The sequence below is a fragment of the Oncorhynchus clarkii genome, chromosome 29 (assembly GCF_045791955.1).
Source record: "Oncorhynchus clarkii lewisi isolate Uvic-CL-2024 chromosome 29, UVic_Ocla_1.0, whole genome shotgun sequence".
In the NCBI taxonomy this organism is placed as follows: Eukaryota; Metazoa; Chordata; class Actinopteri; order Salmoniformes; family Salmonidae; genus Oncorhynchus; species Oncorhynchus clarkii.
The window spans coordinates 19,501,375-19,515,798 of record NC_092175.1 but is presented as its reverse complement, the minus strand read 5'-3'; the positions used below and the strand labels follow the sequence as shown (position 1 = coordinate 19,515,798).

General features: G+C 42.7%; 1 protein-coding gene across 2 annotated transcripts; it reads right to left on the bottom strand.

Annotated features, from left to right (window-relative positions):
- Positions 1 to 1,337: 1,337 nt before the first annotated feature.
- Positions 1,338 to 14,191, bottom strand: LOC139388560 (zinc finger MYND domain-containing protein 19-like). Of its 2 annotated transcripts, XM_071135295.1 has the most exons (7): positions 13,712 to 14,191; positions 9,377 to 9,407; positions 6,042 to 6,101; positions 5,771 to 5,877; positions 5,469 to 5,609; positions 2,311 to 2,491; positions 1,338 to 2,064 (listed from the first exon to the last, which is right to left on the bottom strand). In XM_071135295.1, the coding sequence occupies exons 4-7, from the start codon at positions 5,869 to 5,871 to the stop codon at positions 1,921 to 1,923; spliced, it is 567 nt and encodes a 188-aa protein (XP_070991396.1). In that variant the 5' UTR covers positions 5,872 to 5,877; positions 6,042 to 6,101; positions 9,377 to 9,407; positions 13,712 to 14,191; the 3' UTR covers positions 1,338 to 1,920. The 2 variants fall into 2 exon arrangements, with proteins under 2 accessions (XP_070991396.1, XP_070991395.1); XM_071135294.1 differs by lacking the exon at positions 9,377 to 9,407.
- Between the last annotated feature and the right edge of the window lie 233 nt (positions 14,192 to 14,424).

The following is a 14,424-nucleotide window of genomic DNA, read 5'->3' as shown; positions in this document are numbered from 1 at the left end:
AAGTGTTTCTCAAGCAATTTTTCCTTAAGCCGCTATTTCACATAGGCTCTAATTCAATATAGTGAGGGTTTGTCACTCCTTTGCCTGGGTTCGCTTTGGGAATGTGAAGGAGAGGGGAGGGGATAAACGTCACAGGCTCCTTATGCTCCTATCTCTTGTCCCAGAGAGCTGCACAGTACCAGACCAGCCCACTGATCACCATGGTGACGTTGAGTAAAGGTTATTCATTCCACTTTACTTAGACACATTAAACTGTCCAGGCTCCTTTATTTGTATGTCTGCTGTCCCTTTTACTTTTTCTTCCAGTTTATTCACACACCTGCCAATGGAAGTAAAGATCTAATTTTACAAGCTCCACAATAAATTCCCGGCTATTATTTCCTGAGCCTAACCCTCATATGCGACACCTTCAAATTGCTTCTGTGTCACACTGTTATTGTATCAGGCCAAGTGAACGTAGACCATTTCCTCCATATCTAAATGAACAAACAGTTTTGAGGTGACATACCATGAGGGCGCCTTAAACTCCCACCAGTCATACATCCATGGGAAACATTTTGTCATTTTATTTCATTTGATCATTTTACAGTGAAAAGAGACAGCTAGTTATCCCCAACTGTACTCCTGTTCATATACTGTAGCTTTTTACTCTTGTGATTAATGCTTTCATTCTGTAAAAAAAAAAAAAAAAAGTAGAATTTTTACACCCAACAGTCAACTCTCCCTACCTCTAAACTCCCCCCCATCTCTATGACAAAGGTAACGGTTGGGTGTGTTAAAACAACTCAGTGCACAGTGTTATGAACCAGTCCACATAAACTATCAACGTGTGCTGCATGTATTATGTCGGTCTGCTTGTTACATGCATTATCTGTGAGTGTCAGGATTCCTCATCGCCACCTAAGACACAACAGGAAGACAAACTTTGAGCAGGTGTTCATCCATCACTCCTAGGGAGTGATCATTGGGCATAGAACAAATATCTCTGATGACTGACGTGTAGAAAACAATGGAATTGAATTCGGGCCATTTCATACAATCCCAAGACCCGAACTGACATAGCCTGTCCAACCTGGGTTTTCCAAGTTTTTCCCAGGATATCCCTTGAACGTTAGCGTTAGTGACAGGGACTGTTTGTGTGGGCATCTGGAAGGGCAACAGACCAATCGCAGATTCATTCAGGGATGTTTAATGCCTGATCAAGCCCAAAGTTGATGACCCCTTCCCAACAAAGAGGGACACTAATATATATATATATATATATATATATATATACACACACACACACACACACACACACACACACACACACACACACACACCCAAAATCCCCCCCCCCCCCAATGTTCAGCACTTCATCCATGTCCGTCAGTCCAAAATGGCAGCACACACAACACTGCTAGTGCGAAATAGCAAAGTAAATCTATCTGCTGTATGTTGGTCTTAGAGCATAACAAGGAGATGACTGAGTGTGTGCAGCAGAGGTCCAAGAGGTACAGTGAAAAGGTCCATGCCCCATTGTACAAGGTGAGCAGCAGGTACTGTCCTCCCTAGATCCCTGTACACGGCATTACAGGTTGGTGGATGGCAGGAAGGAGAAAGCTGATGACGACAACTGTCGATAATCAATTGCTGTCCAAAAGAAGCAATTTATCCGTGTGACATCATCTTACTCAAACATACAAATCCATAGCAGCAGGTAGAGCTCGAGGAGGATCGTCCTCTCCGGAAAAAAAATGATATATACACTTCCCCACCATCCCCATTGACATGTTAAGAAAGTATATGGAGATTTTTTTTTTTTTTAAACCCTACCAACCAACATTGTCCTCTCATAATTCTCTGTTGGCAGATTTTTTTTCTTTGCACTTCATTCCCAATCTTCCCCCCATTCCCCTATCCTGGTAGTTGATCCAGAGATCATCGCTCTGGTTCAGACTCCAGGGCAAGGACTCTTTTGCGCTCACGGCACTGCTTCTTGTGGGCGGGCCAGTCCCTTTGCTGGCATTGAGAGCCACAGTAGCGAGCCACCTGACAGCGACCACAGATGTTGAACTCTCTAAGCTGTGGACAGATGGAGACAGAAATCAGACTGGTGGAAAGACACCTGTATGGGTTTTGTGACACTGTTCTGAGACTAACATATTAAAATGCCTAAAAATAGCAACAATATCTATGTCAGCCTCGGAAGTAAATGGGATCACAGAAATCCTCAAAGCCATGTACTTCAATATTCCCTTGCCTACAGTGAAAGTATATGGAGTGTGAAAATAACTGAAGGTAACTGAATAGGATGGTAGCAGTACGTACTCTCCTCTCGATGAGCGAGCAGGGTGGGTAGTGACACTCGTAGTAAGTACAGGAGCACTCCTCCTCCTCCACCAGCTCTCCGTTAGCATTGTAGTAGCGGGTACGACTGAGCTCCAGGTACTGCTCCTCTACAGGGTCAGCTGGTACCTGCTGGATGGCCAGCCAGTACAGAGACTGCTCTCTACAGGGGGAGAAATAAAGACCATAACACACCTTCATGACAACTGAAACATTTAAAACACACCAGTCATACTGAGCTAAGTCTGAATATCCTTGTCTTTCCTCAGTAAAGATGTTGTATTTTCCTCAGTAAAGAAGTGATGAATGCTGGGAGAGCAGAATGTAGCTCTAGTAATTGTAGTGGAGAGGTGATGAATGCTGGGAGAGCAGAATGTAGCTCTAGTAATTGTAGTGGAGAGGTGATGAATGCTGGGAGAGTAGAATGTAGCTCTAGTAATTGTAGTGGAGAGGTGATGAATGCTGGGAGAGCAGAATGTAGCTCTAGTAATTGTAGTGGAGAGGTGATGAATGCTGGGAGAGCAGAATGTAGCTCTAGTAATTGTAGTGGAGAGGTGATGAATGCTGGGAGAGCAGAATGTAGCTCTAGTAATTGTAGTGGAGAGGTGATGAATGCTGGGAGAGCAGAATGTAGCTCTAGTAATTGTAGTGGAGAGGTGATGAATGCTGGGAGAGCAGAATGTAGCTCTAGTAATTGTAGTGGAGAGGTGATGAATGCTGGGAGAGCAGAATGTAGCTCTAGTAATTGTAGTGGAGAAGTGATGAATGCTGGGAGAACAGAATGTAGCTCTAGTAATTGTAGTGGAGAAGTGGTGAATGCTAGGAGAGCAGAATGTAGCTCCAGTAATTGTAGTGGAGAAGTGCTGAATGCTAGGAGAACAGAATGTAGCTCTAGTAATTGTAGTGGAGAAGTGCTGAATGCTAGGAGAGCAGAATGTAGCTCTAGTAATTGTAGTGGAGAAGTGGTGAATGCTAGGAGAGCAGAATGTAGCTCCAGTAATTGTAGTGGAGAAGTGATGAATGCTAGGAGAGCAGAATGTAGCTCTAGTAATTGTAGTGGATAGGTGATGAATGCTGGGAGAGCAGAATGTAGCTCTAGTAATTGTAGTGGAGAGGTGATGAATGCTGGGAGAGTAGAATGTAGCTCTAGTAATTGTAGTGGAGAGGTGATGAATGCTGGGAGAGCAGAATGTAGCTCTAGTAATTGTAGTGGAGAGGTGATGAATGCTGGGAGAGCAGAATGTAGCTCTAGTAATTGTAGTGGAGAGGTGATGAATGCTGGGAGAGCAGAATGTAGCTCTAGTAATTGTAGTGGAGAGGTGATGAATGCTGGGAGAGCAGAATGTAGCTCTAGTAATTGTAGTGGAGAGGTGATGAATGCTGGGAGAGTAGAATGTAGCTCTAGTAATTGTAGTGGAGAGGTGATGAATGCTGGGAGAGCAGAATGTAGCTCTAGTAATTGTAGTGGAGAGGTGATGAATGCTGGGAGAGCAGAATGTAGCTCTAGTAATTGTAGTGGAGAGGTGATGAATGCTGGGAGAGCAGAATGTAGCTCTAGTAATTGTAGTGGAGAGGTGATGAATGCTGGGAGAGCAGAATGTAGCTCTAGTAATTGTAGTGGAGAGGTGATGAATGCTGGGAGAGCAGAATGTAGCTCTAGTAATTGTAGTGGAGAAGTGATGAATGCTGGGAGAACAGAATGTAGCTCTAGTAATTGTAGTGGAGAAGTGGTGAATGCTAGGAGAGCAGAATGTAGCTCCAGTAATTGTAGTGGAGAAGTGCTGAATGCTAGGAGAACAGAATGTAGCTCTAGTAATTGTAGTGGAGAAGTGCTGAATGCTAGGAGAGCAGAATGTAGCTCTAGTAATTGTAGTGGATAAGTGGTGAATGCTAGGAGAGCAGAATGTAGCTCTAGTAATTGTAGTGGATAAGTGGTGAATGCTAGGAGAGCAGAATGTAGCTCCAGTAATTGTAGTGGAGAAGTGATGAATGCTAGGAGAACAGAATGTAGCTCTAGTAATTGTAGTGGAGAAGTGATGAATGCTAGGAGAGCAGAATGTAGCTCCAGTAATTGTAGTGGAGAAGTGATGAATGCTGGGAGAGCAGAATGTAGCTCTAGTAATTGTAGTGGAGGTGATGAATGCTGAGAGAGCAGAATGTAGCTCTAGTAATTGTAGTGGAGAAGTGATGAATGCTGGGAGAACAGAATGTAGCTCTAGTAATTGTAGTGGAGAAGTGATGAATGCTAGGAGAGCAGAATGTAGCTCTAGTAATTGTAGTGGAGAGGTGATGAATGCTGGGAGAGCAGAATGTAGCTCTAGTAATTGTAGTGGAGAAGTGATGAATGCTGGGAGAACAGAATGTAGCTCTAGTAATTGTAGTGGAGAAGTGGTGAATGCTAGGAGAGCAGAATGTAGCTCCAGTAATTGTAGTGGAGAAGTGATGAATGCTAGGAGAACAGAATGTAGCTCTAGTAATTGTAGTGGAGAAGTGATGAATGCTAGGAGAGCAGAATGTAGCTCTAGTAATTGTAGTGGAGAAGTGATGAATGCTAGGAGAGCAGAATGTAGCTCTAGTAATTGTAGTGGAGAAGTGGTGAATGCTAGGAGAGCAGAATGTAGCTCCAGTAATTGTAGTGGAGAAGTGATGAATGCTAGGAGAACAGAATGTAGCTCTAGTAATTGTAGTGGAGAAGTGATGAATGCTGGGAGAGCAGAATGTAGCTCTAGTAATTGTAGTGGAGAAGTGATGAATGCTAGGAGAGCAGAATGTAGCTCTAGTAATTGTAGTGGAGAAGTGATGAATGCTAGGAGAGCAGAATGTAGCTCTAGTAATTGTAGTGGAGAAGTGGTGAATGCTGGGAGAGCAGAATGTAGCTCTAGTAATTGTAGTGGAGAAGTGGTGAATGCTAGGAGAGCAGAATGTAGCTCTAGTAATTGTAGTGGAGAAGTGATGAATGCTAGGAGAGCAGAATGTAGCTCTAGTAATTGTAGTGGAGAAGTGATGAATGCTAGGAGAGCAGAATGTAGCTCTAGTAATTGTAGTGGAGAAGTGATGAATGCTAGGAGAGCAGAATGTATCTCTAGTAATTGTAGTGGAGAAGTGATGAATGCTAGGAGAGCAGAAGGTAGCTGTAATACCTTTGCTTGCTGGAGATCTCCTCTGGTTTGGGGCTCCAGCCCAGGGGGACCAGTCGCAGATTGTCCAGACGGTTATCCACTGTGACAGAGTTGATGTGGACAACTTGGAAGCTGGGAGCGATGCCTCCTCTGTGCTTCTCCCTGGAGAAACATTGACATTTCCTTTTGACAACCAGTCTGCCAGCGTCACACACAATATGAACAATGGATAGTTTGTTTGATAAAAGGCAAAAAGCTGCCCTTACCAACAGACTACGATGATGTATTCAGGAGCAGAATGTAGGGGTGGGACATCAACTCACCAGAGCAGCTCGTGCAGTGGCCTGCCAGCCCAGCGCCCTTTGCCAATGTCAAAGGCATAAGCAAAGATCTTTGCCCCATTGCCGTCTGCATCGACATCCATGCGTGCCTGAAAAAATAATGGTGTGACATTTTTATATCCCAGACCATTTCCTCAAGAAAAGTCCAGTTGTTCTTGTTTTGTTTTGTTTACTGGGGCCAGTCTCGTGTGGGAATGGTCTTTGACTAGAATGACCCTCACCACACCCTCCTCGTAAATCCCCACCCTCTTACCTCGAAGGCATAGTTCTCCACCAATGGTATGTCCTGTTCATCGATCAGTGTGTACTTCGTCTGCAAAAGAAAGGACAGATAATGCCACCTGGAATGTGGGTTAACACTATTATTGTGTAGTGTAAAGGTCACAACAGTGAGGTGTGACACGACACTGAACCATGTGGACGGTATGAGGGCGTGAACATTATTTATAATAAGGGTTAAATGGAGAAAATTGGACTTCTCTGAAATGAAAATGGATGGCCCTTTTATCTAAAAACCTCCCCGAAGGTATGAAAAAAAAGCGACACCACCCTATACCCAAAATAATAAATAAAACAAAGTGGATAGTAGAGAACATTTGCCATCACTTCTTGGACAGACCAGAGCCTTAAATACACCGTTTTATAAACTGTTCTTCATCCTGTATCCATTACATGCCAATGTAGGAATTTTGATAGTGCACAGGGCTGCGGGCCAGACCACCGTGGACAAGAGTAGGGGTGGAAAGATATCCTTCATAGTAAAAGCATTGCATGAATCAATTGGCATATTTGATGGGCCAAGACAAAAATTGCCTTTTATACAGTGCATTCAGAAAGTATTCAGACCCCTCGCCTTTTTCCACATTTTGTTACGTTACAGTCTTATTCAAAAATTATTTATTTTCCTCAAATCTACTCACAGTACGCCATAATGAAGTGTAATGAAAGCGAAAAAGTTTTTTTATAAATATTTGCACAGTTATTACAAGTCAAGAACAGAAATACCTTATTTACATAAGTCTACAGATCCTTTGCTATGAGACTCGAAATTGAGCTCAGGTGCATCCTGTTTCTATTGATCATCCTTGAGATGTCCACCTGTGGTTAATTCAATTGATTGGGGCCTCCCGGGTGGCGCAGTGGTTAAGTGCGCTGTACTGCAGCGCCAGCTGTGCCATCAGAGTCCCTGGGTTTGCGCCCAGGCTCTGTCGTAACCGGCCGCGACCGGGAGGTCCGTGGGGCGACGCACAATTGGCCTAGCGTCGTCCGGGTTAGGGATGGATTGGTCGGTAGGGATCTCCTTGTCTCATCGCGCACCAGCGACTCCTGTGGCGCGCTAGCCAAGGTTGCCAGGTGCACGGTGTAGCCTCTGACACATTGGTGCGGCTGGCTTCCGGGTTGGATGCGCGCTGTGTTAAGAAGCAGTACGGCTGGTTGGGTTGTGTATCGGAGGACGCATGACATTCAGCCTTCGTCTCTCCCGAGCCCGTACGGGAGTTGTAGCAATGAGACAAGATAGTAGCTACTACAACAATTGGATACCACGAAATTGGGGAAAAAAAGGGGTAAAATTCAAACAACAAAAAAAATAATAATTTCAATTGATTGGACATGATTTGGAAAGGCACACACCCGTCTATAAAAGGTCCCACAGTTGACAGTGCATGTCAGAGCAAAAACCAAGCCATGAGGTCAAAGGAATTGTCCACAGAGCTCAAAGTCAAGATTGTGTCAATGCACAGATCTGGGGAAGGGAACCAAAAAATGTCTGCTGCATTGAAGGTCCCCAAGAACACAGTGGCCTCAATCATTCTTAAATGGAAGAAGTTTGGAAGCTGAAGGACTCTCAGACCACGAGAAACAAGATTCTTTGGTCTGATTAATGCCACGCCTCACATCTGGAGGAAACCTGGCACGGTGGTGGCAGCATCATGCTGTGGGGATGTTTTTCAGCAGCAGGGACTGGGAGACTAGTCATGATCGAGGCAAAGATGAACAGCGCAAAGTACAGAGAAATCCTTGATGAAAACCTGTTCCAAGGAGCTCAGGATCTCAGACTGGGGCAAAGGTTCACCTTCCAACAGGACAACGACCCTAAGTACACAGCCAAGACAACGCAGGAGTGGCTTCAGGACAAGTCTCTGAATGTACTTGAATGGCCCAGCCAGAGCCCGGACTTGAACCCGATCGAACATCTCTGGAGAGTAAAGGTCAACCGTTTAGGATTTTTCAACGTCGATACGGATTATTGGAGGACCAAAAAAAGCCGATACCGATTAAATCGGCCTATTTTTTATTTATTTATTTGTAATAATGACAATTACAACAATACTGAATGAACACTTATTTTAACTTAATATAATACATTAATCAATTTAGCCTCATAAATAATGAAACATGTTCAATTTGGTGTAAATAATGCAAAAACCAAGTGTTGGAGGAGAAAGTAAAAGTGCAATATGTGCCATGTAAGAAAGCTAACGTTTAAGTTCCTTGCACAGAACATGAGAACATATGAAAGCTGGTGGTTCCTTTTAACACGAGTCTTCAATATTCCCAGGTAAGAAGTTTTAGGTTGTAGATATTATAGGAATTATAGGACTATTTATCTCTATACCATTTGTATTTCATATACCTTTGACTATTGGATGTTCTTAAAGGCACTTTAGTATTGCCAGTGTAACAGAAAAGCTTCCGTCTCTCTCCTCGCTCCTACCTGGGCTCGAACCAGAAACACATCGACAACAGCCACCCTTGAAACAGCGTTACCCATGCAGAGCAAGGGAAACAACTACAGGCTGAGAGCAAGTGACGTTTGAAACGTTATTAGCAAGCACCCCGCTAACTAGCTAGCCATTTCACATCGGTTACGCCAGCCTAATCTCGGGAGTTGATAGGCTTGAAGTCATAAACAGCGCAATGCTTGAAGCACAACGAAGAGCTGCTGGCAAAAAGCACAAAAGTGCTGTTTGAATGAATGCTTACAAGCCTGCTGCTGCCTACCACCGCTCAGTCAGACTGCTCTATCAAATCATAGACTTCGTTATAACATAATAACACACAGAAATACAAGCATTAGGTCATTAATATGGTCGAATCCGGAAACTATCATCTCGAAAACAAGACGTTTATTCTTTTAGTGAAATACTGAACCGTTCCGTATTTTATCTAACGGTTGGCATCCATAAGTCTAAATATTCCTGTTAAATTGCACAACCTTCTATGTTATGTCATAATTACATAAAATTCTGGCAAATTATGCGGCCCAAACTGTTGCATATACCCTGACTCTGCGTGCAATGAACGCAAGAGAAGTGACAATTTCACCTGGTTAATATTGCCTGCTAACCTGGATTTATTTTAGCTAAATATGCAGGTTTAAAAATATATACTGTGTATTGATTTTAAGAAAGGAATTGATGTTTATGGTTCGGTACACATTGGAGCAACGATACACACTGCATCGATTATGCAACGCAGGACACGCTAGATAAACTAGTAATATCATCAACCATGTGTAGTTAACTAGTGATTATGATTGATTGATTGTTTTTTGTAAGATACGTTTAATGCTAGCTAGAAACTTACCTTGGCTTACTCCATTCGCGTAACAGGCAGTCTCCTCATGGAGTGCAATGAGAGGCAGGTGGTTAGAGCGTTGGACTAGTTAACTGTAAGGTTGCAAGGCCGTCATTGAAAATAACAACTAAAAAAAGAAAAACAATATTGTTTAATAAAATAATTATAGTAGTAGCAATCCAAGTTTACCTCCGGTCCTTTTCTTCACGCTCTCTTTCTCAAACGGAACAGAATTTAGGCTATAGGCTAGTCTGACGCGCAAGATGCATTTTTGGGACTAGGCTTGATAAATAAATAAAAATCAGAACTGCCATTGGTTAGGCAGCACCCCAAAAAGTTTATCAGCAAGGGCAGAGCAGCCTGGGGCTCAAGGTTGGAACATCCATTGCATGTGTAATGCAGCCTTGTTTTATTTATTCCTACACCATCCCAGCAGCTATCATAGAAATAGAACTTTGCTGTGCTTCTCAGAGCATGCACTTCGTAGCCTAGAACTAGACCACACTAAATAGCCTATAGGCCTGCTGTTCAGTTCAAACCCAGACTAATTTAGAGGGTATGCCATAGGACTACGTATTTTTACCAATGACCTGCCACTGGCATTAGACAAAGCATGTGTATCCATGTATGCTGATGATTCAACCATGTACGCATCAGCAACCACAGCTAATGAAGTCACCGAAACCCTCAAAGAGTTGTAGTCTGTTTTGGAATGGGCGGCCAATAATAAACTGGCCCTGAACATCTCTAAAACTAAGAGCATTGTATTTGATACAAATCATTCCCTAAATTCTACACCTCAGCTGAATCTGGTAATGACTGATTGAACAAGTTGAGAAGACTAAATGACTTGCTGTTACCATAGATTGTAAACTGTCATGGTCAAAACATATAGATTCAATGGTTGTAAAGATGGGGAGAGGGCTGTCCGTAACACCACACTCCTGCAGGCTCTAGTTCTCTCATATCTTGATTATTGTCCAGTTGTATGGCCAAGTAGTGCAAGGAAAGACCTAGTTAAGCTGCACCCTTTGCCTTGATGACAGTGTTGCACACTCTTGACATTCCCTCAACCAGCTTCACCTGGAATCATTTTCCAACAGTCTTGAAGGAGTTCCCACATAAGCTGAGCACTTGTTAGCTGCTTTTCCCTTCACTCTGCGGTCCAACTCATCCCAAACCATCTTAATTGGGTTGACGTCGGGTGATTGTGGAGGCCAGGTCATCTGATGCAGCACTCCATCACTCTCCTTCTTGGTAAAGAAAAAAACCTTACACAGCCTGGAGGTGTTGGGTCATTGTCCTGTTGAAAAACAAATGATAGTGGGACTAAGCGCAAACCAGATGGGATGGCGTATTGCTGTAGAACGCTGTGGTAGCCATGCTGGTTAAGTGTGCCTTGAACTCTAAACACATCAACTGTCATTAGCTAAGCACCCCCAGACAATCACACCTTCTCTTCTATGCTTCACGGTGGGAACCCCACATGCAGATATCATCTGTTCACCTACTCTGCGTCTCACAAAGACATGGCGGTTGGAACCAAAATCAAACATTTGGACTCGGACATCTGTCCTTTGGACTACCGGTCTAATGTGCATTGCTCGTGTTTCTTGGCACAAGTAAGTCTCTTCTTATCGATCCTTTAGTAGTGGTTTCTTTGCAGCAATTCATCCATGAAGGCCGGATTCACACAGTCTCCTCTAAACAATTGATGTTGAGATGTGTCTGTTACTTGAACATTGAAGCATTTATTTGTGCTGCAATTTCTGAGGCTGGTAACTAATGAACATATCCCTCTGCAGCAGAGGTAACTCTGGGCCTTCCTTTCCTGTGGCGATCCTCACGAGAGCCAGTTATCATAGCCCTTAATGGTTTATGCGACTGCACTCGAAGAAACTTTAAAAGTTATCCGAAATTTTCCGGGTTGACTGACCTTCATGTCTTAAAGTGATGATTGACTGTCCTTTCTCTTTGCTTATTGGAGCTATAATATTGCCATATGGACTTGGTCATTTACCAAATAGGGCTATCTTCTGTATACCACCCCTACCTTGTCACAACACAACTAATTGGCTCAAACGCATTAAGGAAAGAAATTCCATATATTAACTTTTAACATGGCACACCTGTTAATTGAAATGAATTCCAGGTGACTGACTACCTCATGAAGCTGGTTGAGAGAATGCAAAGAGTGTGCGAAGCAGTCATCAAGGCAATAGGTAGCTACTTAGAATCTCAAATCTAAAATATACGTATTTAGATTATTTTTTAAAATTGGTTACTACATGTGTTATTGTCTTCACTATTATTCTACAATGTAAAAATGGCAACCAAAAAAAAAAAACCTGGCATGAGTAGGTGTCCAAACTTTTGACTGGTATTATATATATTCTGTCTCTCAATCATACATTGTTAACCTTAAAGCTAAATGAAAATTATTTAAATCTAAAAGATAAAATTCAACCCGGGTGTCCTTTGATTTTGGGAAAAGGTCGCCCTTGATTCGGAATTATTCAAGTGCGGCCTTTCGAGCTGTCATGTTACCGAATGCTTCAAACAAAGCATTCAAGGGTAACTTGAGGAGTTTTGGTACCTGATTCAAAGGGAATACCCTGCCATTTCCCTCAGAGGATTAGAACTCATGGTACCCTTTGTGAAGCTGGATTCAGCAGTGCTCTCATCTGCATTAAAACCAAATATTGATCCAGGTTCGATTTGACAGCAGAGATGAGGTGTGCACTGTTGACCACACCCACTGACTTTGAGATGCTCTGACAACATGCATCATGTACACCCATCTCATTAGTGGTGGTGAGATATGAGACATCATGTAATTGACTGTCATAGCCCCACATTAAAAGTATGTGATCGTGAGCTGAAAAGACAATCAGAAATACTGCTAGAATGTTTTGCAATGGACTGTCGTAGCCACAAATAAAAAAGTTAACATTGGCTGTAAAATTACAACAAAAAATTAATATGGATAATACATGAGAGCAGAGAATGAGAGATGGGGGGGGGGGGGGCGATTGGGCACACATCAATATGTAGCAACTAATTATAAAACAAATATCTAAATTTCATCAATTACATGACCCTCCCTTGGACTATATTATTATTTTTTTAAATACTAAACCCTCCCTTTGCCTTAAATGTAAAAAGCAAGGCGGGGTGGCAGGTAGCCTTGTGGTTAAGAGTGTTGGGCCAGGACCCGGAAGGTTGCTATTTCGAATCCCTGAGCTGACAAGATAAACATCTGTCGTTCTGCCCCTGATCAAGGCAGTTAAAGTTGTAAATAAGAATCTGTTCTTAACTGACTTGCCTAGTTAAATAAAACAAATTAAATAATGACCCTTCCCCATTTTCCTTCAGGTAACCATTCTCTAAGTGTAGACGCATCCCTAATTAAGACCACGAGTCAAGTTAGATTTGCTTTGAGTAAATTAGCAATCATGAAACAAGCATTTTGGGAAGGCATAGCAGTGGCATGCAACAGCACCGCATTGTGGTGTTGACTAATGTTCCTGGGGGGTCACTCCAGAACACGTGATATGTCCAAGTGGTTCTCATGTATAAGTGACACACCCATTTCAATGTTCACCAGCTGCCCTCGGTGCTAAAACTATGGCTAAAAGCAAGAGGGCCCCTAAATATTCAAGTCACTGTTCAAATTCGTCAGGTAAAAGTAGATCACGTAGCTACTGTCGCTAGCCTAAATAAAACGTTAGCTAGCTAAAAAAAAAAAACACTAACATTAGCTAGCTAGCCCTAGTAACGTTACATGTTATGTGGCGTCATTATTGACATTTGTATCAGCCTTCAAATGTTAAGATAAAAATAAGCTAGTTTAAAAAATACCGTTGGCTAAAACATGCCGGTGCTCAATCACGCTGCAAGGGGTTCCTGGATAAAGCGTGGCAATGCAATGGCTTCCTCATTAAGACTAGAGCAGAACTATCTATACCAGTTAGCTAGCGTACACTACAATTGCTTTACCGGTAAAGTGTGCATTTAGATTACATGATATTTTAACTTTCAACATTCACCAAAGACATCGTTGCTTCGATAAATTAACTAGCTACGAACGTCGGTGAACTGTACCTAGCTAGCTATTAGTAATTGGCTTGAGATGGGCGGCTTCGTGAGAATACGAATTTAGCGAAACATTTGGGCCACCTAACGTTAGCTAGATAGCTAACTTATGTATGCTTCTTTTCCGACAGATATTCAAAATTAAAATATTTTCGATGCCATCACCTATCTCAACGAGCCATTTTGTAACCGCTTTTTGTGATCCCATCCCCTTCTTGTCGCACATGGCAGCCCTCGGATCCAGCTCACCTTCCCGGCCACACGGCCAAGTCGAACAATCCCAAGCTTGAAATCCGACATTGGAAGACCAGTCGATCAAGTGGAAAAATATGAGGCGATCTACACGTTTAAAACTCGTCAGGGCGACCCCCCAGCCCCGATGTACAGCCGGTTAAGTTAAACAGGGTCAATCGTTGCCCGATTCTGGTCCTCACTACCCGCTAACAAAATCTCCATGACACACCGCTGGATTTTGGGGAGGGGCAAAGAGGCTAAAACATTTTAAACCAATGAGAATAGAGCTTTGAAAAGCTTTGGTCCAATCCAAAAATCGTAACATATGTTGCGTTCTTAATTCTCTTGACGTCCTATCCGATTCGCCAATCAAGACGGGGATTTCTTTGGAGCAACACCCAAGCTCCATCACGTTAACGTCTGTGCTATTTGGGAACCTTTGGACGTCCATGCCCTAAACCCTAACTTTAACCCTTACATTAACCATAACTATTACCTAACATTAACCATGCCAGTTAACTAATGTACATTACAATCATAAGGATCCCGGTGAGATCTTAATACCCATAAAACCTAGCGGTCAAACAATGAAATGGTTCCAATTGTTTTTCCACCATAATTGTTTTTCCCCATAGGGGGTTTAGAAACCCTTCAAATAAGAGTTATGTTTCGTATATACTTACACTGCGTGACATTTTGATAACTATGTGCATCTCGCTAGAATAAGG

Coding starts and splice junctions, on each gene's coding strand:
- LOC139388560 (XM_071135294.1), bottom strand. CDS start 13,762: ATGTCGGATTTCAAGCTTGGGATTGTTCGACTTGGCCGTGTGGCCGGG. Junction 6,102..13,711: donor TTGGCCGTGTGGCCGGGAAG/GTGAGCTGGATC, acceptor TTTCTTTTGCAG/ACGAAGTACACACTGATCGA. Junction 2,492..5,468: donor GAGATCTCCAGCAAGCAAAG/GTATTACAGCTA, acceptor CTCCCCCTGTAG/AGAGCAGTCTCTGTACTGGC.